The sequence below is a fragment of the Canis lupus genome, chromosome 4 (assembly GCF_011100685.1).
Source record: "Canis lupus familiaris isolate Mischka breed German Shepherd chromosome 4, alternate assembly UU_Cfam_GSD_1.0, whole genome shotgun sequence".
NCBI lineage: Eukaryota > Metazoa > Chordata > Mammalia > Carnivora > Canidae > Canis > Canis lupus.
The window spans coordinates 6,002,586-6,028,566 of NC_049225.1; the positions used below are offsets into that span (position 1 = coordinate 6,002,586).

The 25,981-nt window shown below is 47.0% G+C and overlaps 1 protein-coding gene and 2 long non-coding RNA genes across 11 annotated transcripts in view; all 3 read right to left on the bottom strand.

Annotated features, from left to right (window-relative positions):
• Positions 1-25,981, bottom strand: part of SLC35F3 (solute carrier family 35 member F3) — a 388,952-nt gene that overhangs the window by 103,795 nt on the left and 259,176 nt on the right. For 2 of the 4 annotated variants that reach the window (XM_038533882.1, XM_038533881.1), the window contains exon 3: positions 1,103-1,427. In XM_038533882.1, the coding sequence (XP_038389810.1) occupies positions 1,103-1,427 (325 nt within the window). Of the gene's footprint in view, positions 1-1,102; positions 1,428-16,690; positions 16,921-25,981 lie in introns of those variants that run through there. The other 2 variants (XM_038533884.1, XM_038533883.1) reach the window with 2 other exon arrangements.
• LOC119871437 lies at positions 7,278-15,567 on the bottom strand. The gene is made up of 2 exons (XR_005357780.1): positions 12,164-15,567; positions 7,278-10,410 (listed from the first exon to the last, which is right to left on the bottom strand). It is a non-coding gene; the product is annotated as an uncharacterized LOC119871437 (long non-coding RNA).
• On the bottom strand, positions 17,278-25,636 carry LOC102155728. 6 transcript variants are annotated; one of them, XR_005357776.1, is made up of 5 exons: positions 25,017-25,558; positions 24,125-24,184; positions 23,537-23,766; positions 18,004-18,262; positions 17,281-17,565 (listed from the first exon to the last, which is right to left on the bottom strand). It is a non-coding gene; the product is annotated as an uncharacterized LOC102155728 (long non-coding RNA). The 6 variants fall into 6 exon arrangements; XR_005357777.1 differs by having other exon boundaries at positions 25,010-25,558; XR_005357774.1 differs by lacking the exon at positions 25,017-25,558 and adding an exon at positions 25,565-25,636 and having other exon boundaries at positions 17,282-17,565.

Genomic DNA, 25,981 nt, shown 5'->3' on the forward strand with positions numbered 1-25,981 from the left:
TTCCACCTGTAACTTTACAGTGACATCTAATGGTAGATTGCCACAGACAGATCCCGAGCAGAGTCTAGACCTCTGTTCCCCCAAACTCTTTGCTCCTTGGACCTGTGATGTTTCATTTATCTTGTGACTTCTACTCATTTCCAGAATAGGGCTGAAGCTTAAAGCAGATGGTACGGGGGACATGGTGGTTTTATGGGGCATGTGTCTGGTGAGGTGGGGTGAAGTGGGAGAAAAGGCAGTGGGGAAGGAGTGAGAAACTTTCAACTTTCAAATCTTTTCCCCACCACCAGGGCTGACCAAAGCTAAGTTCCCAGGGCCCACTGAGTCACATTGGCCAGCATTCTTTCCTTTTTCTTTTCTGAGTAGATCCGATTTGGGGCAGCAGGAAACCCTTGACACAATCCACAGAGGGCCCCCCAATTAGGGCAACCATGAGATCCTGCAACTGGTGTAAGGTAAGGACTCAAAGTCAACACCAATGATTTGACTTCTGAAGAGGTTTGTCAGGATTTCTGGCTTCTCTGTGAAAGGAAGGTCACACCAATAGACTCCATCTGAGAAAGTGCTGTCAACAAAGTTCAGATGCTGCTTTGATTTTGAGAACCACACTGCCAGATAATCAGACCCATGCAATCGCATAACGAAAGGAGGCAATGTCTTGGGTTGGAAAGAAAATGAGCAATCCACTCTTTGCAGTGAACATTTCCATGAGGGAAGGTAAGCTGCAGGAAGCAGCCACATCACCCGGCTCCATGGGCTCACTTTGCTCACCCCAGCCTGAGGAGTGGTAACAGAGCTACTCCTGGGACAGAATTGTTCCAGTTCTACACTTTCTGGGAACCTATCACAGCCTTTCTCTAAAAAATGCTGCCTTTTGTTTCATATAAAGGAGTTCCTAGGGCAGAAGACATAGGAAGCAGGGGAGAATCCTGGGTTTGGGGGAGAATCCTGATCCTTGCCCCACTCAGACAGCAAGTGACACTGTGAACTCTCACCACTGCTCCCACCGACCCGACAGAGCACCAGCTGCCAGGACAGCACAGCAGCACCAGTGCTCAGGAGAGCAGCCCAGAGCAGGGCCTCCCATCTGGAAGGTGCCTACCTGTATCTCTGCTTCACAGACTGCTTCTCTGTGGACTTGCAGATGTGCCCCACGTAGTACAACGGGAAGAATAAAACATTCCAGTTGGTGGCAAACCATGTCAGGGTGAAGGGAGCATCGAACTTCCTGAAGGTCAGCTTGGCGAGCTGCGTGGAGCCTGCCCAGGAGGAGCACACGCACAGCACCACCACCACACCCCAGAACATCTTCTTGAGCTGCGCCCGGGAGCATCTCCAGCAGGGGTGGCTCGTCCTCCCGCCGGCCTCTGCCCCAGCCGGCGCCTGGGCCTCCGCCGGGCCCGGGGAGTCCCGGGGGCGCTCCTCCCCTGGGGGAAAAGAAGGGGTTGGTTAACCAGGGGGGGCGCCACACGTTCTCCTTGGTGACCCAGACCAAAGGGTGAGCAGGAGCCAGAAGGCACCTGAGCACACTGCCAGGATCATGGCCTGCCACCCCAGGGAGGGGATGAGGGGTTATGGAGGCAGCTTTCTGAAATCAAACTTAAACAGAAGACATTTCGCTGGTTTTGTTATCCTCCAGGATCTTGACCTTCAAAGTGTGGTCCATGGGCTAGTAGCATCAGCAGCCACCCCCCAGCTTGCTGGAGACAGAGCATCCCAGGCCTCACTCCAGAAGTGCAGAGGCCAAAGCTACATTTCAACAGGTGATCTACGTACACACTTGTGTTCAGGAAATGCTTCTCCAGCACACACAGGCTGAAATATTTTCACTCTGGTCTGTGTCAGCTCACATGTCCTGCTGTGCTGTAAGGCACCAGGCATCCCGGGAGCTGGGGATTCCTGCAGGAGAAGGTCCTAGGCCCTGACCTCTAAAAGCTCCCAGGACACTGAAAGAAGCTCCTCCTGCCTGTTACTTAAAGGTCCAAGAGTGAAGAAGCTCATCTTATTTTGCGTGCATAGCCAAAACAGACTTTCCTCTCTTATCCCTTTATTTGTTTCATCTTCCTGCTGATGGCCTTCAGTGCTACTTCCAAGTGTTACTTAAAAACCACAGCCTCTGGCAGCGGGTGCTGCGGAAGGCCTCAGACACTCCACTCCAAGCCATGTGACTTCTGGAAACCAGGCAGCAGCCCGCGGTGGGGCTCTGCGGCAGTGCTGTTCCCACAGACCATGAGGAGGTGAGATGTTATTTTCCACTGTTTGGTTTTCATTCATGATTGTGTGTGCATGTCAGTCAGTTGGAAATTTAAACAGAACTGAAACTTGCATAGGGTGTAACCAGGGACAGACATAAATTTCCAGGAGATCATGCACTTGCCCTGGCACTGGGCTAAACAGGGGCACCTAGTGCTAACAGGCTGTCTCCACCACAGGGGTACGGGGGATGGTGTAAAATATACTGGGGTCAAACATACTCTTTATATTTTGTTTGACATTAAACTGAGCTTTGTATATCATACTTTCTAAAACAAAATAATTCCATGAGGTACAATCCTTAGAGTAGCCTATTATACAGGTGTTAGCTAATCCTATTATGAATTGCCAGCCCAGCTGTACCTGTTTTAGCCCAAGCCTCACATGGCTAGTCAAGGGGAGATCATGTCCTTACTAGCCCAAATCCTACTTGACACTACCTATATTGTGCTTCCTTACCTGCTTTTTTAATGTTTAACTTCCCTCTTCCTCTTACTTCTCATGTGAGTATATATGATAGCCAGAAAGCATCTGGAAAATCAAATGTCTAAGTGCCTTCCAAGCTTCCAGCAAGTTGTACGTTTCTGTCATGGACTGGAGGACAGGAGAACCATAGAAGGGCAAAAGCAAAGCAGATTCCCATCCTTCTGCATTACGTCCTCCCACTAGGATGTCTTGTCTTCATTCCCAGTGAATCCCCACAACTTCAGGCACATTTAATTTCAGATAGAAGCCACACATTTCAATTTATACACTGTATTACCTGACATTGTGGGTTAGCCCTGCGACATTTTATTACTGGGATAATTTCCCAGCAGTGCTGGGGGTAATCTCTCAACTATCATTACCACTACCAAAAACATATGGAAAAGATGATTATGGAGATGATGAAAAATCTGTGGAAAAATAAAATACAGTTTCACACGGGTAACTTCCTACTGAAGATGGACTCTGGAGGAGGGTGAGTAAATTCAGACTTGTGGCTTGTTTTTTTTTTTCATTTAGTGGTAGATATAGTTTTAAAACTTAAAGCATTAAGCGATGACAGATGTTGTGTACTGTTATGATGACAGAAAAAGTCACCAAATCACGTGATACTGTGATAGATTTGGAATAAAGAAGTTATACTTTTAACTTTGTCATCCTTTTGAATCATTTAACCAAGGGAAAATTAATAATACACAAACAATATAAAGACATTCAAAACTAAAAATATATGCTATTCTTTAAAAATCAGGTAGAACAATGCTTTCCCAACATGTTAACAGGCACTATAAGAAAAAAGATTCTATGATCAGAAAAGTTTGGAAAACTCTATGTAGATCAGAGCCAGGTTCTTTTGCTTTAGGAATAGCAGGGTTAATGGACATTGTGAATTTCCACAGCTACAGAATGTGTGTTTCCCATATTATTTTTAAATATTTATTTGAGAGACAGAGAGTGTGTGCTCATGAGTCAGGGGAAGAGCAGAGGGAGAGGGAAAGAATCTCAAGCAAACTCCGTGATGGGCACAGAGTCTGACGTGGCACTCACAACCCTGAGATCATGACCTGAGCTCAAATTAAGAGTTGGCCTCCTAACCAACTGAGCCACCCTGGCGCCCCTATTTTCCATACTATTTAAATGTAACACCTGTGGTAGGAATGGTGTTCCTTGGAACACACTTTGGGAAACACTGGAATAGACCCACAAAGAATCCTAGGCATCCAAACTGAATTCATTGCAAGTTTTTCACTTCACTGTACAGAGCTTATTATGATAATAATAACTATTTACCAACTTCATTACCTCATTCATTCCTAATACTTCTGATAGAGTGGATCTACTTCACATAAACTAAAAATATTCTTTATTTACAAAAGTACTGAAAAGCATAAATAATAAGGAATACATACTAATCTGAGTATCCCAAAGATAATACTACTGAGATTTTGCTGCATTTTCCCTAGTCTTTTGTGTCTTTGTAACACACACACACACAGACACACACACACACACACACACAGCAAAACTGGGATCGTATTTTATTTCATCCAGCATTCATTTAACTGAATGCAAGGCACGGGCTTTGTAAGTCTCAGAGGGCTACAGTGTGACATATCGTAGGAACATCTCAGTTGGCTAGGAAACCGCCATGAAGCATCTGCCCTGGGCCAAGAGCTCCAGGCAGTCAATAAAATAAATATAAAGCATGATTACTGTTCTTCAGGAACTTACAGTCTGTCTGGGAGTGACAAAACAGACCTATGAAAGAATTACAGAACAATTATGTGCAAAACAGATTTGGCTGTAATGGAAATCCTGAACAAAGCATGACCAGTGTGGGCTGTGATAACAGTGAAAAAAAAACCAGATGAAGCAGAAGGGTGGCCTGGGTCTTGAAAATAGACTCTGAGTAAAAAGGGAAGCAAAGTTCAGAGTCGGGAATATACATGGTCTGCTGAGGGGCAGCGAGTGATGCAGTGGGATCCGAGAGCCACTGTTGCCTTGCCCCACTGGGACACCTGATCTTGCCTTGCTCATTCAGCCAGATTGGCCAAAAGGACTGGAGAAAATTCGGATGTCTTATTTTATTTAGGAAGTATGTGCCCTAGTGTCTATAACAAACACCTAAAATGAGTCAAGGAATAAGAATAGAGTGATGTAATAGATTTGGTTTGCAGGTGTGCTGATTCTCCACTATTTGAAAGGCAGCATAGGCGTCCCACATCATGCACCATCCTCAGGGTCATTTTCAATGCATTGTCCAATTTACGCTTGGGTCTCAGAAAGGAGCAATTATAGCGGGGGGTGAAGTCGGGGGGCAGTGCCCCTTCTCAAAAGCCTCTCAAATCTTCAAGTGGTGGAAACTTTTGCTGACTTTCCTTCCCATCTTGAATTGCAAGTCAAGCGATTCCTCAGCATCTGACTTCACTCCTTTAGTATAGCAGCTTAAAGACGAAGTCCAGATTGCCTCCAAGAAATCACCGCTGAATTAGCCTCACGCTTATTTCCTGCCCCAGCTCCTCTGGCCATTATTATAGCACTAGGAATGCTATTTATGTCACCCTCACTGTCCCAACACTCCCTCCCACTAACTACCCCTCTATTTATGACCTTGTGCCTTCCATTCTAACCTTGCACTTTAGCTAACAGTTCTGGGAACGATGCAAAGTAGATTATACACTGTGGCTCAATGGTCATACAGACATAAGCTGTAAGGGTGGAGTCAAGCATCTCCTTTTGGTTATGCCACATAATTCATTCAGAAGCACTGGCTGACAGGTGGGGGGGTCTTCCCTATTCTGTTGCCTGAGTTGCTTCCACTGGCCATTTTAGAAAAAGGTGTGTACGTGCTAGAGAAATGTTCTCTTGTACACAATGTGTACTCCATGGCATGGTGAGATGTAACCGTATCCATGCATGAACTTCCATCTTGAGCTCTGCGCTCATTGAAACCATTCATCAGCCCTACCACCTGCAAAATCACACTCAATGCTAGTCTCCTACCAGCATTTAGAAAGCATTCACTTGGGTCAAGTACCAGCAGCAACTAGAGACAGTGTCTGCTCAGGATGAGGAAACTCTAGGGCATAATGGGTGAGCTGGAGGTCTGGTTTAGCCACCAACTCATTCTGAGACCAAGGCAAGTCCTTTGTCTCATGAGCTGTCTACTGCTTTTCCCTGAGAAAATGAATTAGGGGCTTTTAATGTTTAGTGAAAGTCAATTTCTATAATGAGAAAGCAAGAAAAATTAGAAAAGCATTTACTTTTAACTTAAAGTTCACATAAAATGGCTCTTCCAAACTCCCAAGAGACACTAACCTTTTTTTTGAGGTCCCCTAGGAATAAGTAGGTCCTTGGTGACTCTCTGAAAAGGCATCTGGGAAGTTTGCACTTAGAAAGTGCCCAAGTGATGTCTTGGGTTCCTAGGGGTAAGGAACTCAGAGCTGGGATCAAAGGCCCATTGGCTGGCCTAGTCCCAGCCTCCCAGAAGAAAGGAGATAATTGTGAAATGATCACCACTATCCATGCTTGGAACATTTCCATCACATCAAAGTGAGTCCTGTTGCTCTACCTGCCACTACCCACCTCTACTCCCAACCCGAGACAACCACAAAGCTGCTACCTCTACAGATTTGCTTATTCTGGATATTTCATATAAATATGTAGACTTTTGCATCTGGCTTCTTTCATCTGCTATAATGTCTTTGGGGTCCATTCATGTCATAGCATGTAAAAATTGTTTATTCTTTTTCATGACCGGGTAGTACTTCACTGTATGGACACTTCTCATTCATCAGTTGATGAATATATATCATTTCCTGTCTTTAGCTACTGTGAATAATGCTGCTAGGAATGCTCACTGATAGCATTCATAGTGAATGCTGTTTTTATAGCATTCTCGGTATGACTGAAGTTTTCATTTCTCCTGAGTGGACTAGTTATGTTTCGGGGCTGCTTATCCAACTAATATTTATTGACACTTTCCATTGAGTACACATGATATTGCTTGCATGCCCATGTCTAAGAAGGCTCAGTGCCTCTAGCTTTGTCCAAACAGGACCCGGTGGAGAGCTGCTCTGGAAACTAGAGCCTACTTTTTGTTTTTTCCTGGACTGCCTAGGGAAGATGGCCTACATTTCCCATTTATCTATCACTGATGCACACACCAGTTCAGGACCAGGCCACCCAACTAAGTAGCTTTTGTAAAATGAAGAGCCCAGTAGAAAGCTTTGGTTCATGGCCGTTTGCAAGTGTAATTCATCTCCTAAAAATGCTAAAATTCTGGTTTTGTTTAGCTCATATACTTTTTAAATACTTGCTCAGTGAATTTACATATGACTGTTTTTTAAAAATATTTTATTTATTTATTCATTAGAGACACACAGAGAGACGCAGAGACATAGGCAGGGGGAGAAGCAGATTCCTGTGGGGAGCCTGATGTGGGACTCAATCCCAGGACTTCGGGATCACGCCCTGAGCCAAAGGCAGACACTCAACCACTGAGCTACCCAGGTGCCCCTGTTTTTTTTTTTTTTTTGTGTGTGTGTGTGTGTGTGTGTGTGTTTGTGTTGGTTTGGAGAAGAGGGAAGAAGCAGCTATCCACTATAGGCCACTACAGGCACTGGATGTCCCAAAGCAATCCCCATTTCTCATATCCTGACCCATTATGCCCACCTATACTTGTGAGACCATCTGTTTGGGATTCTGGATTCGGGGTCTGAAAATACTCCCATTATTCAGACATGGTGAGGCCCCGATCATGCTCCTGACTAGCACTGGGCACAGGAAAAACATAGAATACACAGGTAATTAAAGTTGGATGCTGACCCTGAGTAAGGGGGGAAGGGAGGGCACGCACAGGGAAGCAAAGGGACAAGGGACAGTTAAATACCCAGTATACATGTCTTGCTCTCTGCAAGGAGATTTCATGGATCTTTTTTCACCTGTCATCATGTTATGATCAGTAGGAGTATTCTTGTTTTGTGGATTGGACAGCCGAGGCTCAGACAGTTACTTTCCATGGTCACAGCTTAGTGAGTGGCTGAGATGCAATTCCAAGCACGTCTGACTCCAAAGAATCAGCAGGAAGGGAAAGCATCCTTATTCTCCTGGACAAAAGTGGATTCAGGGTCATGGTGCCAAACACCCCACTCAGAAGTACAGATCACTAAAGATGGATCTCAGGTTTCCAGAGGACAGACCCTGTTTTTTAAACTTGGAGGAGTCTGACAACGTGTGGGATTCTGAGCCACGAGTTTCCATGCTGGAATGGGGGGTTGTTAGGAACTGGACATTTGTGTCCTCCCCACCAAATTCATACACTGCAGTCCCAACCCCCTAGTGTGGCTGCATTTTGGAGATGGAGCCTCTAAGAAAGTAGCTAAGGTCAAATGAGGTTTAAGGGTGGGACCCTGATCTGATACTTGGCGTGGCCTAAAAGAAGAGAGAGCAGAGAGCTCATTCTCCTGGAAGGAAGGTCATATGAGGACAGAGTGAGGGGTGGCTATCTACGAGCCAGGCAGAGAACCTCTCCAGAAACCAAATTTGCTAACACCCTGATCTTGGGCTTCCAGCCTCCAGAACTGAGAAAAATCAGTGTCTGCCATCTAAGTCACCCAGGCTGTGGTACTTACTTATGGAAGCCCAAGAAGACTACCTGGGGATGTCCCAGCAGTGTGTGCTGTGCTTGTAGGGGTGTGAGGCACAGACGGTGAGCACCACTGTGCAGGATGTGGGAACAAGCTGCAGATGACATAGTACTTATTTCGATAACCTTTTAGGAGGAGAAATAACCACACCAATGATTAAATTTTAAATATTCGATACTATCTCACATGTATGTGCCTCCCATGCATTGCTTATGCCTTTGTTGGAAAGTGAGTCCTGGAGGCAGTTTGCAGAGACAGAACACACAGCAGCTGCCAAGTTGTTTTTAAAAACCTGAATTATTTGCTGAGTGTGGATACAGAATTGGGAGGTGAATGAAAGCTGCTTTTTGGGGGGTGGAGTGGGGTGGTGGCCGGCTGCCCCTGCCATCACTACCATGTCAGTAATGACATCTCAGACATCCCACAGGCATTTGCACCCCACTCCCCATTTCCTTGGAGGTCCCCCAATAATCCCCAGGTGTCCAAACAATGCCACCTGATGTAGCGGATTTAAGACAATCCTGGCGTGTACACAGCCTCAGGCAAATGTGACATGTGAGAAAATGACTGGCTACAGGTAAGCTTTAAATAAAGCTGTGTGTGCCTTGGGGAAGGAAAAGTCGATGTCTGCCTTGGGAGGGAAGCAAGGGGTGTGTTTCCGCCAGTTTTGATCTGTGTGCCCTGCCAGGCATGGCCTGTGCAGCTCCCAGGAACCTTGCCATCTGGGACACAGTGCCTCCATATGCACAGCAGGTACTCACAAACTGGTGATATTGTGAGCTACCAATGACCCACACACAAACACGGGTAAATACACACCAATCCCCATTGCTGAGGTTCTTCCTGGGTTAGAGGATTCCTTGGACTTGTGTGTGAACTGGAGTTCAGGCTGGTTCAGGCTGGTGGGGCTCACAGGGAAAGCCACCGTTTCCAGGAAGACTGCAGCTCTGCAGGAAGGAAGGGGAGTGCCCTGGGGCCTTCTCCCCTGGCAGATAGGGGGACAACAGGGCCGTATTTTAACTGATGGCATGGATGCTTATTCAGTTAATCTGGAAGAATGAAGCACTGTTTTCTGAACCAACTTCTCAGCAGGGTCAGACACAGGCAGGACAAATGTGCTCCAACGAGGATGAATGTGGTATCGGCCTTAAGATATGAAACTCCTCATCCTAAGCTTTATCTTCTACCTTCTGCAGCAACTGAGGCTGATGTCGCTCAGCTAATCCCCAGGTCAGGAGGCTTTTCTACGAAAACACTCAGGCCTGCCCTGGGCAGTACTTGGAAGTTGCAGCTTCTCTCTGAGGTCTTCCAATACCTTTTTTTTTTTTTTTTTTTTTTTTTTTTGCACCACCCTATCACTTGGGAGTCCTCTCTGGGTGCCATCAGATGCCTGCTGCTGAAGAATCACGGCAAGTTGTACTCACATAGCTGGGTTTGCCTCCCCATGTTCAAATGCAAAGTCACCTCTGAAAGTATGTGCATCTGCATGGATGTGCTCGCGCACGCACATACATGCACACATGCACTGGGCACGGGGAAATACACATACAGGCCAAATTTCTTATTTGTCCCGGGTTTCTTTTTCTCAGAGCTCTGCACTCTGAGGATAGCCAGTGAAGGGTTTTAATCAGATAAACCCATCTCTGTTAATGAGTAAGCTGCTTAATAGACTCAGAGTATTTCCTGTGAAAGAGCCGATGGAAGATCTATTCTAATCTCCTATCTTTTCGGAGAAGAGAAGGCAGGGCTCCAAGAGGTGAGGCGACATGTCTGGTATATTAATTAGCAAGTGGGGGAACAGGAAAGGAAAGGTCAGGCTCCTGACCCTCGCCCAGCGTTCTTCCCCCGCACATCTTCTCCCAAGTCACACAGTGTCTTAACCAGTGAAAACGCATCCCTCGCCAAAAAAGCTTTTAAGAATTACATTTCTTCTTGGCTCTTCCAATGAAGCTTTCCTGAACCTGTTCCCACCTCTGCAGGCCTTCAGTCCTCATCCAGGATTTTGGGCAGATGGTTCCACTTCCTACGTTACAAAGATCAAAGCCGTCAGGTCCCTGACTTCCCTCCCCCACCATGTCCACATTTCTCTGAGTCTTCATCCATCATTTTCTTACTCTCCTTTTCAAAGCCAACCACCCCCTTCTCTAGTCTTAGGCATCCCCCCTACCCCTCCGATGCCCCTTACCCTCTCCCCTTCCTAGCACACTGCTGAGTCAACCACCCTTCTCTCAGGGCAGCCTCACACCTGGGCTGGAATCTGCTTCCTCTGGTTTGCTGCAATGCCTGCTTTCTCAAAACTCTGAAGCCGTAGAGGTGCTCTCACTTCCAAACACTTTAACCAGCTATCCACAACTGCTGCTCCTCTCCCTCACCCAGCACTCACCCTTTGCCCTTTGGCTTGCAGACCAGCACCCACTTAAAATGGTTTCTGCAGGAGCACCTGGGTGGCTTGGTGGTTGAGTGTCTGCCTTTGGTTCAGGTCATGATCCCAGGGCCCTAGGATCGAGTCCTACATTGGGTTCCCTGCAGGGAGCCTACTTCTCCCTCTGTCTATGTCTCTGGCTCTCTCTCTCTCTGTGTCTCTCATGAATGGATAAATAAAATCTTAAAAAAAAAATGGTTTCTGCAAAACCGCTCTCCTTGGCTGGATTTGACACCACATCCCACTCCCCTCTTTCTTGGCTTTCTTCCCGTGGTTTCTATGCTGCCATATGATGTGGGTCCTCTGGTTCTGCCTATCAGACTTCTTTCCTGCCTGCCCTGTTTTCCGGGTCACCTGCGGCTGTCAGGAAGCTGCGGCTGCCCGTTGGCTTCCACAGAGCCATCTCTCATGGCATCAGTCACTTGGCCTTAACCACCTCTTCCTCCACCTCTTGGCCTGCTCCACAGGGGCACCTGAAGCCACTGCCCAAGGCTCTGGCTCAGCCTATCTAAGTCTGACTTCCAGTGTCTCCCTCACCGATGTGCTTCCCCTCCCACCCTTGTGGTTACAGTTGCTGTTAATGGCAACTCTGTTCCCTGAGCTTAACCTTTAGAACTTGTCTTTGTTGGCTCCCTTTCCAGGCTCCAACTGCAACTCTATCTGGGAGACACTTTGGTCTTTTTGATTCTATCCTAAACATCCTTTATTAAAAGAATATTTATTGTGACAGTTGAAAGAGACTTTATGACCCATTTGGAACACGGCAGCTAGAGAAGACTGTCCAATTTTCCCAGACTTTGATGGAGTCTCTCCCCACTTCTATGGCCTGCTTCAGTCTACTCTCCCAAGCCCAGCATTTAGGAGGCCTGCGAACCCTGGCCCCTTCCCTCATCCCCCAACTTCTGCAGATAATGGGAGTTCAGGCCCCAGCAGACGGCTGGCAGGTTGCCCTTTCCGGCTCTGCACCTGTGTCCATGGGCTGCCTCTGCCAGGCATGCATAGTTCCCGCCCACGACATTGAGGGCACAGGAAAACCTCTAGCACACCACCCTGATCATGTGGAAGTCCCATTCCAAAGAACATATAGCCATCACCAGGATCTTGGTGGTAAGGAGGATGCTGAGGCCACATCCAGGCTTAGTAGGAAAGATGGTCGTTTGATGATGTCTTTTTGGCAAAACAGAGGGGAATGGTGGCAAGGGAGCTACATAGTGGCCATCTGTGTCCCAGCCAGAAGTGAGCTCGCCCTCTGCTGAAACACACCATTTATTTTACAACCCTTTCACGGAATTAAAAAAAAAAAAAAGATTCCAACATGTAATTGTTATTTGTATGCATTTGTGACATTTCTCACCTTTTGGAAGCTCTGTTGAGTCAAAGATTATTATTTACTCCCCCGGGCATCTTCAATAATATCTGGTTCATCCTCAGTAATATCTGAGTAGGTAACATATTTGTTCAACATGTAAGTGACTTTTGCTATTGAGGTTTCAGGTCTAGGACAATCCAACCTGGGAAACATTTTTGGGTACAGGAACACTCTGGCAGCATATTTTTCAAGATTCCTCTCCGATTGGACTAACAGGCCTCGTCTCCACTTACACAATAATGGAGCATCCCAGGATGACAGCCCTACCCCATTAATAGAAACAAAGCAGTCACACCTCTACCGGAGGTGGCTGAGAGAGGCCAACTGGCCCAGGAGCAGAGGTCCTAAGAATATCAACAGCAGGGAGCCATGGGGATGAGCCCACAAAACAGTGAGCCCCTGGGCGATCCAGACTTCTACATCATATTGAAGTGGGGGAGCTTCAGTGAGCAAACTTCCTCAGCACTTGCAAAGTGCCAGAAGCAGATGTACTTCTCATTGCTCCTCAAATGGAATGCAGTTGTACAATGGTGTTGCAACATTTCAGAGCCAGGTAGATACGGATACGAAGCCACTTGCTGACCTTGCATGAATGATCTCTCCGACACTCAGCTTCCTTGTCCGTAAATTGGGGTGCTTATCCTTCCTTTGGGAGAAATAGCAATAGGGTAGCAATCTCCCCAAACAAAGTGCCTGCAACATGGTAGGCTCATCAGCAGAAAAGATTATTCTCATAGGTAGAGGGACTATCTTGTCACGCTCATTTCCATATGCGAGAACACATTCCCGCTGAGCTTCAATCACTCGCCAAAGTTGCCAAAGTTACGTGGCTCAGCATGAGAGGCGGGCACTAAACCTGGTCTATCTCATTGCAAAGCCCTCATTCTTCCCATCTTACTACCTGCTGCCTGCCTCTTGGGGAAATGTATTGTACTGTGTTCAACTACTGATTCCTACTGAATGTGACTGCATTGAACGTGGATTAGCTGGTGGTGAACATAGATGATCCCTCAACTAGAGATGTGTTACTGATCGATATTCAGTGTCTGAGTCCGATGGGAAGGAGAGGAAAAAGATATGAGAACAAGATATACTGTAAGATGGGACAGATGCCATCAACCTGGCTGGAAACCACTTTTCAAGACTCAAGCCCTAACTGGGGCCCAGCTGCTCTCTCCTCATGCTTCCTGGCCAAGCCTGTGCATACACCATTCCTTCTGCCTGAAACAGCCTTCCCGCCCTTCTGTGCCTAACAAGTTTTCTCACTTCAATTACAACACTTCTACCTCAGAAAGCTTCCTTCTCAAAGAGGCCTCCTCCTCTTCAGGAAAGTCTTCTCCTGGAGAATGCCCCCTCCTCAGATAGGCTTCCTCCTCAGACAGACCTCCTGCTCAGGAAATTCTTCTACTTAAGAAGGCCTCCTCAGACAGGCCTCCTCCTGCTCACAAGGTCTTCTCCTCAAAAAGGCCTCCTCCTCAGACAGGCCTCCTCTTTAGGAAAGTCTTTCTCTTCAAGGAGGCCTCCTTCTCAGATAGTCCTCCTGCTCAGGAAAGTCTTCACCTCAAGAAGGCCTCCTTCTCAGGAGGGCCTCCTCACATTACTCAATTATCAGTATCCCTGTGACACTCTACTCTTACCTTTGAACCGGAACTTACTGTCTTATACGAGAAAATACATCTGTCTGAATGTCTCTTATTTTATAGACTAAAACTTCCTTAAGGGAACGAAGCTAATGTCCATCTTTGTAATTCTAGGGCCTTGCTAAATAGACAAGGGACATGAAGTAGGATGGAGTAAGGTTGGATGAGGTATTTGTTGAGTAAATGAAGTCATCTTGTCCATTTTTCTGTGTTGAAGTTCAACTAAGTACTGCATTTTCTATTTTGGTTTTATACGTATTGCATGCTGGTGCCTTCTTGCCTCCCCATAGAAGACACACTCCAAAACCTAATAAATCTTCCTTGTTGGCTGTGTTCTGTCACTGTAGCCTGTCTGCCATCCACACAGAAACAGCTACAGTGTGGGGACCACCTTGCCCTGTGCATCCAAGGCAAAACAAAATGATTCAGCACTTCCACAGCAAGCACACGAGATGCAAATGTTTCAGAAAATAGACCAAAATCCAAACTGAACAAAAACATCAAGGAAAGAAAAAAAAACAGGCAGAGAAAAAAGTGCTACACATGTGCCCAGGCATACCAAGGGCAGGTTTTATCAGGCCCTGAACTGAAGACCTCTGCTGACATACACTTAGGGATCCCATACAAAACAGGAACTGGGGGCCTTCTAGTTTCACTGAGACTATGTAGATGCTTCTAGATACCATCCCCACACATGTACTCCTTGAGAACAGCAAGAAGGTATTTGTCGAAGGCGCAAGACAATCTGTGACAGGAGGACTGCTTAATTTATTAAGCATTTACTGTGTGCCAGAGAGGTGCTGGGTATTATCACCTCTCCTACCTCAGTGCATTCCCAAAAGTCAGCTGAGGTAGGTTGTTACTTTTGTTTTACCAGGGCTCAAACTACGTGATGGAGGCTCAGCATTTATGGTTTACACAAGTCCAATTGTACAGGAAGAAGAGCACAATCTTGATCCCCGATCTGTCTGATTCTCTGTCCACTAACCACACACATGTGCGTGCACCTGTTGGTTAAGAAAACCCAGTCCATGGCTTGCTAACCTTGTCAGCGTGGACAGGAATCTCAAAGCTCACCTGACAGCAGCCCTAAGGGAACCGGGGAAGGTATCTCCATTTTTATTCCCTGAAGTGAACCTGGATCTGGAATGTCACTCACTGCCTCCTGCAGCACCTCTGGGGGTCACGGCACCCAGCCTGGGTGACCTCACCATCTGTGTCCAGCCTAACTCCAAGTGCAGCTCAGACCCATCCTGCACAATGGGCTGGGGATGACCAGGAGTGGCACTGCTGGTGGAGAGCAGCCTGACTTGCCTTACTTAGAAGGTGGAGGTGGGGTGACTTCCCACAAAGTCCCCAAGAGTGAGTAGACAATGCCACATCCCCTAAGGGAAATACATATCTACCCCTTCTCCCCCTTAGATGTCCAGATGGACATCTGGATGCTATCCTTGAGAAGACTTGGAAGTGCCAAGCCCCTTAGGAAAGTTGGCACATGCACTAAATTCAGGTGTAAGTGACAGATACCAAGTCTCTCCTGAGATTGGGATGGGGGAGGGGAAGAGACAGCTACATGAAGGGGGAAAATATCAACCTTCTATACACAGAAAATGATGAAAAGAGTAAGTAGTGCAGAATAATGTTCTGAAAGGCATGGGTTTGGGATCAGAGAGCCTAGGATCCCCGTTTCACCACCTATTAGTGATAGGTCTTGGACAAGTCAATCCAAGCTTTCCGGGTGTCACAGTCCTCATGTGCAGGATGGGGTAATGGTACCAGTATGGCTCCTGGCAGACCTCAGTGGATGGGTTGCATGTGGAGCACACAACTGTCCTGCTAGCTTCTATCTTGTTCTTATTGGTTCTGTCTCACTGTAAAAATAGGCGCTTGCAAGGGGATACAGGTCTGGGCTGTAGGCTGTAGTCCCAGAGCACGGCAGAAGCCGGGCTTTCCCTTACACACTGGTTGCCCTGGGCTCTGTAAGTTCAGGGTAAGAGGGTCTGGAATGGAGGGGGTCTGCCTTCCTCTCCCCACTGGCTGGTGGCCCCTTCCCAGCCCTGGCTTGGCCAAACTGGCCAGCTCTACAGAGACTGGTCATTCCACCTCCTGTTAGAAGCAGTTCAGGACTAAGAGTGCTCTGTCTCTGCAAACCCCCTGCACCCCCTTCAGAAAGGAAGGTCTCCTTTACTACCACAGAATGACAGCTGTGTCTGAGTGTCTGTGTCTTTCCCCTGAGTCCCAGAAAGGACCTGTTTACAGGCTGTTGGTGGCTTCTCGCTCACCTGCTCGCCGGCCCATTCCCAGGTTGCTGGGCAGTCACATTGCTGGTGGGCTGCTAGGCTTGAGGGGCAGGAGAGAGGACCCGGCCTCCGGCAGTATCTCCTGCCCCCACCAGAGGAGCAATACCTCTGGTCTGCCTGGGGGGTGGGGGTGCGATTGGAGGGGTTGCTTCAAACCCAGGGGATTCAAGTGGTTTGTGTGTGTGTGTGTGCACGACTGTGCATGTGTGGTGGGGGTGCTGGAGAGCACTGGGGAGTGTCTGCAAGACCCCTCCTCGGGCCCCAGCTGGCAGGTGCCTCAGGACAGGATGGGCAGGAGCCCAGGCCACCGCTGCCACTGTTGCTGCCAGATGCGCTAGGGGCCGCGCAGGAAGGGGCCAGCCCTGTGTCCCGACAGCACGGGGACAGCCCGGCCCGGGAGCTACGGGGCTGTCCCCCCCCCCCCCAGCCCCCGGAGGCAGCATGGGGCGCTGCACTGCGGGCGGCTGTTCCTGGGGAGCGAGCGCACCCACGGCCGGGCAGCCCTTGCAGGGTGGCGGCCCCCCGCCGGGCGCAGAGACCTCTAGCCAGCCCCCGCCGCCCCGGGCCGTTACCTTCCACTTTGGTGAGGGTAAGGACCGGACTGTTGCAGGCGCTGAGCGGGGCCACCCGGGCCGAGTGCTTCTTCATGATGAGCCGTCCGCCTGCAGGAGCGCCGCCGCGATCGCCTACATCCTGGGGCCGGCCGGGCGCGCCTGTCGGGTCGGTCCCGGCGGCCTCGGCCGCGGAAGAGCGCGAGCGGCCGGGCGCTCAGGCCCTGCCCCCGGGCTGCCGGCCCGGCTCCCGTCGCCGCGGCTCACTGCGGCCGCCCCTCCGAGCGCATCTTCCCGGCCGCGCAGCCACTCCGCACGCACGCCCACAGCCTCCTGCTCGGCGGCTGCTGCCAACTCCAACGTCACGTACAAAGTGCGCTCCCCACGCCCACCCCCGGGCTCACCTGCTCCGCCCCCCGCCCCGGCCGCCCAGCCCCGCAGCCCCGCAGCCCCGCAGCCCCGCAGCCCCGGGCCCTCCTCCCTCCTGGCCCGCCCCCGGCCCCCGGCCCCCGGCCCCCGGCCCCCGGCCCCGGTCAGCTCGGCCCGACACCACACCCCCAGCCCAGGGGAGGGGACAGCGGAGAACTTAGCCCCGGTGTCCCAGGGGGTTAAAAAGCAAGGTCTGGCTTCGGTTTGAGAGCTGACTCTTCCTGCACCAAGTCCTGAACTGGTTTACAGGAAGAAGTCAGAAGAAAAGCAAAGCTTCCCGTGACTTGCGTTCCACTTTTTTGAAAGAGTTGGGGAGCACATTATTTTGTCTGGCTTCAGTGGACAACGATTTGGGGGGAGGGGGGCGGAGGAGATGCAGAGTCCATACAGCAATGTGGCAACAAGAAAACCAAGGCTTGAGATTTCTGTTCCTGCCTCCACTGCCTGGTCCAGCAAGATCCAGCTCCCTGGAGGTGGAGAAAATGTCATTTCTGCCCAGCTCCCAGGTACAGCCTCAGCGCCAGTCTGGCACTTCCTCTGTAGGCACTAGTCTCAGTGCTCCCACCCAGACCCAACGGCAAGCTACTGGCCAATGATGCGTGCTAGAAAACCAATGACATCCCTATTGCATCACTGGCCGGAGTGATCCTTAAATGACCAAGTCCCAGGGCGTTTACCCAATGATAATGCTTCGTTAAAGGTGCCCTGCCACCACCCTGCAGGTAGGATGCACAGGGCTTGTGCAGTCCCAGAAGTCTACAAGGCTTTATGGACATATTACTCAGACCTGCCCAGACATCAGTTTGGGTCCCAGCCTCCTCTGGGAAACTGAAGATTCAGTGGTCATTCAAGATGGGTTTTGTTTTTGTTACATCCTTACCCAGTTTGAGAAACTTCCACTCTACCTGGTTTCCTGTCTCAAAGTTGATTTTCTATTGTACAATGCGATTCTCAACCCCCAGAAGGGTAATCAGTGGAGTGGTAGAGGCAGAGAGTGACAGTAGAGCAATAGGTTCTGGTGACATCCACCGGCATCCCCCTAGGTGCCTGGCAGGAGTGGCAAGTTGGCTTGTTATTACTTGCCCTCTTGAACATCCACGATGAACAGAATGGCCCCTGGTTTCTGAAAGGCCAGGGCTTCTCAAAGTTGCTTCCTCTTCATCACTGTAGCCAAGGGAAGGATGTTAGGGTCCCTTCAGAGCCCTCTAGTGGTAGCCTCTACATTATCTGCCTCTCTCAAGGAACTTGTCCCAAGACCCCTAGAAACGACACTTTAAATCAAGAAGCTATTCCCTTCTTTGTAAAAAAAAAAATTTTTTTTAATAAAAAAAATAAAGCCTAGCGAAAAGAATTTCATCTTATATAAAGAGGACCTTTGTAATACACCATATTTCACCAAGTTCATCAATCAACATTTATTATATAAACAGTAACTAAAACAGATACCACAGAGAACAATACCTATTTGCTGAGTACTTAGTATGCATCAAGTTCCATGTTGATTTATTCTATAGAAGTCATTTGATTATTCACTTAACAAAGGTCTGTGAGATCCTGGTTACCTTGTTTTATAGATGGGGAACCTGAGGCTAAGAGGAGTCATATAAAATGTCCCAGGTCATAGACTGAGTAACTGGCCAACCAGGGATTCAAATCCCAGCCTGAATGAATCAAAAAACCGAACTCACTAAATACACTTACAAAAGCCTGCCATGCAATTCTCTTATGTTATAGATGCAAAATGCAAACATCCCACTTACCTATTCCAGTTCAGGTGGGAGATACCAGTCAAATAATCCATAATCCATTTCCTTTCACTTGAACATGGTTTTGATTGATTTCATCATGCTCTTGTACCTCCTAGAGTCTGAGTCTCCCCAGCACTTCAATTTTTAGCCTATGTGCTGCCAAAGCAAACACTCCCAGCACTTCAAATTACCTGTCCACATTCTACTGGGAAACTCACAACAAAAGTGCCCAATAAATATTTGTCTTTTTTTAAATATACCTGCTTTCCATTTATTGCAACGTCATGTGTAAGTTAAATAGATGATTAAATATTGTTAAATACTCCTGTCATTGACTTCACTCTTTAAGTAATTATACCTCAACCCATTTCCCCCTACAGGACACCCCAGAACGTTCTGATACCTGAGAGGACATCACCTCCTTGTGTCTGTCAACTTCTGCTTATCAAAGAGGAGGTACTTATTGTTATCTCAACTTCCTCTCCTTAATTTTAAGAACTGAATGCTGTTTTTTGTTTTCTTCTTTTTTTTTTTAAAGATTTTATTTATTTATTTATTTATGAGAGACACACAGAGAGAGGCAGAGACATAGGCAGATGGAGAAGCAGGCTCTCTGCGGGGAACTTGATGCAGCACTCTATCCTAGGACCCCAGGATCACACCCTGAGCCAAAAGCAGATGCGTAAGCACTGAGCCACCCAGCTGTTCCTGTTTCTTGTCCTCTACACTCAACTCAATCAGCTCACACTTACTATTTCAGCCAAAAAAATCTCCCCTTCCCCCCCCCCACCAATATTCCCTATAGTCCTTTTTAAAACAGGAGTTCCCGCTGTTTAACCATATGAGAAGTGATACTTTCAGTGTACACCTTTGTTGGGAGTGAGTGTGATGAGGCTGCATAGTTAAAAACTCACATAAAGAAAATTACTCTAGAATGTTAACTGTGTGCTGGAATATGATCAGACACCAGTATTTTGAGAATTCCAATAATTTAAAACACTATGTTAGAGTGAGGCTACCCTAATCTAACTCAGGAATACCTAGAAAATCACAGAAGTTCCTCACTTAAAAACTCAAATCTCAAATTACACACACAAAAAACGTTGCTAATAATTCTTTCAATAAAGACAGAGACATGAGGGTACCTGGGTGGCTCAGTAGTTGAGCATCTGTCTTTGGCTCAGGTCATGATCCCAGAGTCCCGGGATCAAGTCCCATAACAGGCTCCCTGTGGGGAGACTGTCTTTCCCTCTGCTTATGTCTCTGCCTCTGTCTCGGTGTCTCTCATGAATAAGTAAATAAATAAATAAATAAATAATCTTAAAGAAAGAGAGAGAGATGATCCCTACATATCAATGGAAACAACCCTGTATATGTAGTAGGCAAGAGGACGGTTCACTTGACCCTGTTCCTTTTTGGAGAATGTTGGTGGGCTAGTAACTGAATGATGTCATTTGGTAGATACTTGTCTAGGAATTTATCTGAAAAGAGGAACTGGGGTGACTTTTTCAAGGTCATATTCATTAATGTCATCTTCTTAAAAGGTATGGTACAATGGTTTGCTCATCAAATACGGCATTTCTCAGCTGTACATGACATGGTATCTGCTGTGATAGAAGAATGTTCTTTGTCACTAACCCCTCTCTTTCGTTTCTTTTTCTCTTTTCATCGATGACATTGGGGAGGTAGGATATTTAATGGCAATTTGTGGCATTTTGGTATAGCAGGCTCTAAAGAGTTGGTGGGTTTTGTGTTCTTAAAGCATTATGGTCCAAACACTGAAGCAAGTTCACTGAATACATACAGAGAGTAATAAGCCTATGATGCAGAACTTACATACCATGAGTATGAGTGTTATATTCCCTGACCTGCCCACAACAGCCTCTCTGCCTGCCCCCCACTTCCCACTCACAAACCAAAGAGTAAGGAAGTGAAAGAGGAGTCCCAGATAAGAAAGAAGACAAATCAGTCAGTTTCTTGTATGACCAAGAGGCTACATTTAAATTGCAACTTCAGGTGGGGGCCTCATCATGGCCCTTTAGGAAGAGAGAGGCAGACAACCCAGGGATGAATCATCAGAAGTGGGTAGCTCTAAGGCTTTGGCTGATTCCTCAAGTTCTGGAGGCTTACGACTTTTCTTTCTGGTACTGGGCTCCCAGGCCTGGCTCTATATTCAGGCTCTAGCTTCCCTAAATAATTTATGTTGCCCAAACAACCTGTTCTGGTCTTCTTGGACTGAGTCATACTTCTGCTGTCCATGGTGATCATTGGCCTATCCTTTCTTCTGTAATGTATGTGAGTATCTACAGACACACTGCACTATTCCAAAAAGGTATCCACCCAATCCCCTTAGTGGAGTTAAGTAATACTCATAATTCTCTTGAGTCCAAGAGACATGAAAAAGCCCTGAATAACAGCCAACAACAGCTTGAGTTTGAGCTCCAGCTCTGCCAAAAAGAGTGGCCAACATTGAGGGGTCAGCCTATTCTGGCCTCAGTTTCCCAGCTTGGGCACAAGACAGACCTCATTCGTAGTTTTCAAACTGTTTTTCATGGTCTCTGTGCAAGTCAATTCTACTTTTATATGTTGGGGTTCCATGTTAGATTTAGTTTATAAAAAAGTTATCACTGTAAAAAGAACGTTTTGAAAATCATTGACTGACCAATCTCTCAGGTCTCATTTGGCTTTAAAATTTGAAGTGTGTGAAATTATCTTCCAAGATAAGACAGTTATCACTGCTTCCAAAGATCTTAAAAGAATCGTATCCTTCAATGAATATTTAGTTAAGTAGACTCTTGCTTTAAGTGGTTTTCTCACTTTTTTGACATAGTCAGAAATAAATTTATCTTTGTTAAAATGCATAGAGTTTCACACTAACGAGGATGAATTTTACTGTTTGTAGATTATATATCAATTTAAAAATTGGCAAAAATATTTTGTATATATATAAACACATATATAACTGATTTGAATATTTAATAAATACTACCCTTATCATGCATGAACTCTTCTATTCTATTCTATTCTATTCTATTCTATTCTATTCTATTCTATTCATTCCATTCCATTCCAATTTATCTTGTTCTGTTCTTTCATTGCAAAGAAAAAAATGCAGATTGTAATCAAGTAAGTTGGTTTTAGTATGATCCACTTGTGGGGCATAATGCATGTGGTTTGAAGAATACAATTAAAAATTACATTCTTTTTAAGTTATGTGGAGAACTTTACTTCTTCAAAATAAATAATAAAAGATTTAAAACTCAGCTAAGGTTTTCAACAGTCAGAAAACAGACCACTTCAATTAATTTACTCTGAAATATTAACACTATTTGATAGTCCTTCACAGTATTAAATAGTAAGAATAAAAAATTATTTTTGTGGTTACCAATGTTTAAAAATAATCACTTAAAGTAGTTCCAGGAACCAGAAATGGAGTTTTACCCAAATAAATCAGTCTGTAGCATTAGAAGCTTTCAAGTAGAGCATGCATTGGTATTTCCAATAGAACAGAAGATCTAATGATCGAGGAAATTAACTCCATGCATTGGGCAGCTCATTCCCCTGATCTGGCAGGAATAATTGATAACTTTTTTTTCAATAACTCCATGTGTAAGTTCAGGGAAACAAGAACCATTAGATCACTTGGTCTTGGTGGCCTTTCCCATCTTCACATGTTCCTTCTTCAGCATTGTGCATCACCAGGACAAGCTCAGGCTCATCAGTGTCCCACTAGGATTCTTCCTCTTTTGCTAGAAAGAAATGTCAAGATTGCTTTTGCAGACACCCCTCCAGGCACCTCCATGACTGCTCCATGGTGACCAGACAACAGCTAATGGCCATTCTGAGCCCAGAGTCAGGATCATGATGAACAAAAAGACAGGCACAGAGATGGAAATGGGATGTCTCTTCACTTCCTTTGTCTATCCTAGTCAGAAGCCTGTCCTGTGTCCAGTGGCAGACACCACAGGGTGGCCCTATGCAGGATCAGGCCTTGGCATGGTGGAATGGTGGGAGCTGAGAAAGGGCAGCTGCCTGAGAGAGCAGCAGGGCTAGGTAGGACACCAGGGGTAGGCTGGGGCTCCCATTCCTGTGATCTTCAGAGACCTACCTAGATGCCAACACAGATAATCAATATAGAGAAACTACATGATGTCTGGTCCCCAGAAGTTACTCAAGAAATGATCATTCTCTTCCACTTTGGGAAATGAACAGGCTAGCTTCCACAGATCCCTTCCAACACTGTGGATCAGTAGGCAAAGGGGGAGCGGCTTAATCAATGGTTTCATCTGGGCAAGTTGTTTAATCTCTCTCTGCTCAACATTTTATCCTTACAATGGAGATAATAGTATCGGGTACCCTCCAGCATTGTTGCAAAGACTAGAATAAGTAACACATGTAACCTAAACAGAAGCGCACCTGGCAGAAAGGCAGCACTCAGAACACAGAGTCATTATTTCCAGACTCTCCCACTAGGTTCTTTAATGGGGATGGGCTCTGGTTTGTTGCATTTCAGATGCTAAGCACCATACACAGCTTACAAAGCAAGTGCTTGAGACTTGAAGCTTCAAAGGGAGGGAGGAAAAGAGGGAGGAAGGAAGCAAGCAAGCAAGGGGCATGTTCATAGAACCTGGAATTCTGGAGTTTTCTAGAATTGTGTGCTTCAACTGCTTCCCAGACTATCCCTTTGTACCTGCATGGGAACAGCAGTGACAAAGCCAAGCTTGTCAACTCCATTCTGCTCAAGGCTTTCTGCCCCTCGCTGGCTTCATCCCAGAGGAAGTGCTCTGGAGACCAGGACACTGGACTCAAGGTGAGGAGAGAGATCTGATGCTATTTAGTTCAGAAATAGCTGCTTGCTGTGTTCCGGATGATTCATCGACCACAGCTGGACTCCAGTCTGATTCCTCTGCTCTTTCTCCTCTGTGGAGTGGGAATTAGAATACTGACCTACATCGGATCCTTGTCAATGCCAGCAACAGACTCCCTTGGCTAGTATTTGTTTCCAAGGGTGAATCAAGGGGATTGGCCATCAGACTGGCTTGAAAATGAGAAAGATGTATAGGTTTGGGAAGGCGCCTGCTCTACACTTTAGTTCCTAAGCACAGGACAGGCCAGGATCAGCAGGCAAGGATCATGTTCACGGAGGACAAGAGGTTCCAAGTTAGGCAGATAGGGTTTCAGAAGTCCTGATCTCTGGGAGCAAAGCCTCCTTTGGAGTCAGGGAGCTCTTTGCACTTCTCTGAAGGCAGTGATCACCTCTGTCCTGCCCTAGAGTTACCTGTGTACTTGCTTCAGCTTCTTGCTGGCCTGTAAGCACTGTCAGTTCAGGACTTTGCCCCTGGAATATAAATAATAGTGAAAGGGAATAGAAGAGAAGGGAGGAAGAAAGGGGTAGGAAATATCAGAAAGGGAGACAGAACATGAAGACTTCTAACTCTGGGAAACAAACTAAGGGTGATGGAAGGGGAGGAGGGCGGGGGGTGGGGGTGAATGGGTAACGGGCACTGAGGGAGGCACTTGACGGGATGAGCACTGGGTGTTATTCTGTATGATGGCAAATTGAACACCAATAAAAAATAAATTTATTATTAAAAAGAAAAAAAAAAGACTTTGTCCCTGAACAGGGCCTCAAAAAGCACTGCTGAATGATGGATGGATGGATGGATGGATGGATGGAGGAATGAATGAATGAATGAAAATCACTAAGGCAGAAAGAAGCAGGAACTTGCCAGTGGCACAAGTGGACAAGAAGCTGAATCCAGAGAAGCAGATTCAGCAGGTCTGTGGGGGCAAGTACTGTCAGGATCAGCTTCCTGAACTAGCCCTGGAATCAGCCCCTTCAGGAGTTAGGAAAGTCTTGCCCATCTGTTGGAGCTCTAGGCAGCACAAACCCTGTCTGGGTACCCCACTCTTCACAGTGACCCTGATCCCCATGGGTTCTTTCCTCCTCGTAGAATCTGGCTATTGTCCTTCATTCCCCAGGTAGGCTGGATCTAGGAAATAGCTGGGTCCTCATGATGCCAGGCCTGGCTTTGCTTTTCTGTGTAATCTAAAACCACCAGAAGCCTCCAAGGACCATGGAGACTGTGTAATGTGTTTTCTTGTAGGGGTGTGTGGGGTGGTTACACAGTGTCACACAGGTGCCTGAAAATTCTTAACATACCTCTTACCTTCCACATCTTCCTAGACCCAGAAGCTTCTTTATGCCTCCCCATCCACAGGATACCCTCATCTTCTCCTTCCTCTACCCTGTATGGCTCACAGAGTCCAGGCTCCAGGCTCATTGTCCTTCTGGTCACTCAGAACCTCCTACAAAGTGTCTTCTGCTGATGTGGACTAGAAGGAAAGCCTTCTGGCATTCCAGTGACTAAAGCTTCCTTCCTGCCAGACTTGTTTCCCTGAATCTTGGTTGGGGCTTACTTTGCCCCTACAGGGGACTATCCTTAGCATACTGGTGCACTCTGCTTCCCTAGTCCCAAGAACAGACCAACTTGCCCACATTTGTGGGTCTGGTTCTTGGCTAAACTACTGTCATCAGAAGCCCTCAGGCACTGCCTCTGGCTTCTGGCTGTTTCCTGCCACCACGGGCTGTCTTCAGAGAAACCTGGGACCCTGGCGGAGGCCAGCAAGAGTGTGATGGCAGGAGGCCTGGTGCCAGCTGCCCCCTAGACTCACCCTCAGCCACCACTTCACTGAAAGCCTTCAATTAAGTGCTTACCCTCTGCTCCCAAGGGGTGCTTCTTGCTCAGGGACAATGACCAGCAACATTCCATGTGGGACATACTGAGACTATGACCTCACAGCACAGCTGACCAAGTCCCCATATAACTCTCTGGGAACTCACTGGGTGAGAGTAAACATTCTGCACGTCAGGGGTTACCAGATGACCCTGTTGGCCAAAAAAATACAAAACGCTCCTGAGAAACGATTGTGTCTTCCTAAAAATAAGCCTTGAGAATTCTCACTCTTCTTCCTTGTGTTGCACAAGACATTAGTTGAGCTACACTGGGCATGTGTAGGCACGGGTGTTCATAGGAAATTGCAGTACTCGTTGGAGGAAGGAGGGGTAGGGCCAGAGGAGAGAGATGTTCTACAATTTAACTGGATATGAGGAACACACCTCTTTTTTTTTTTT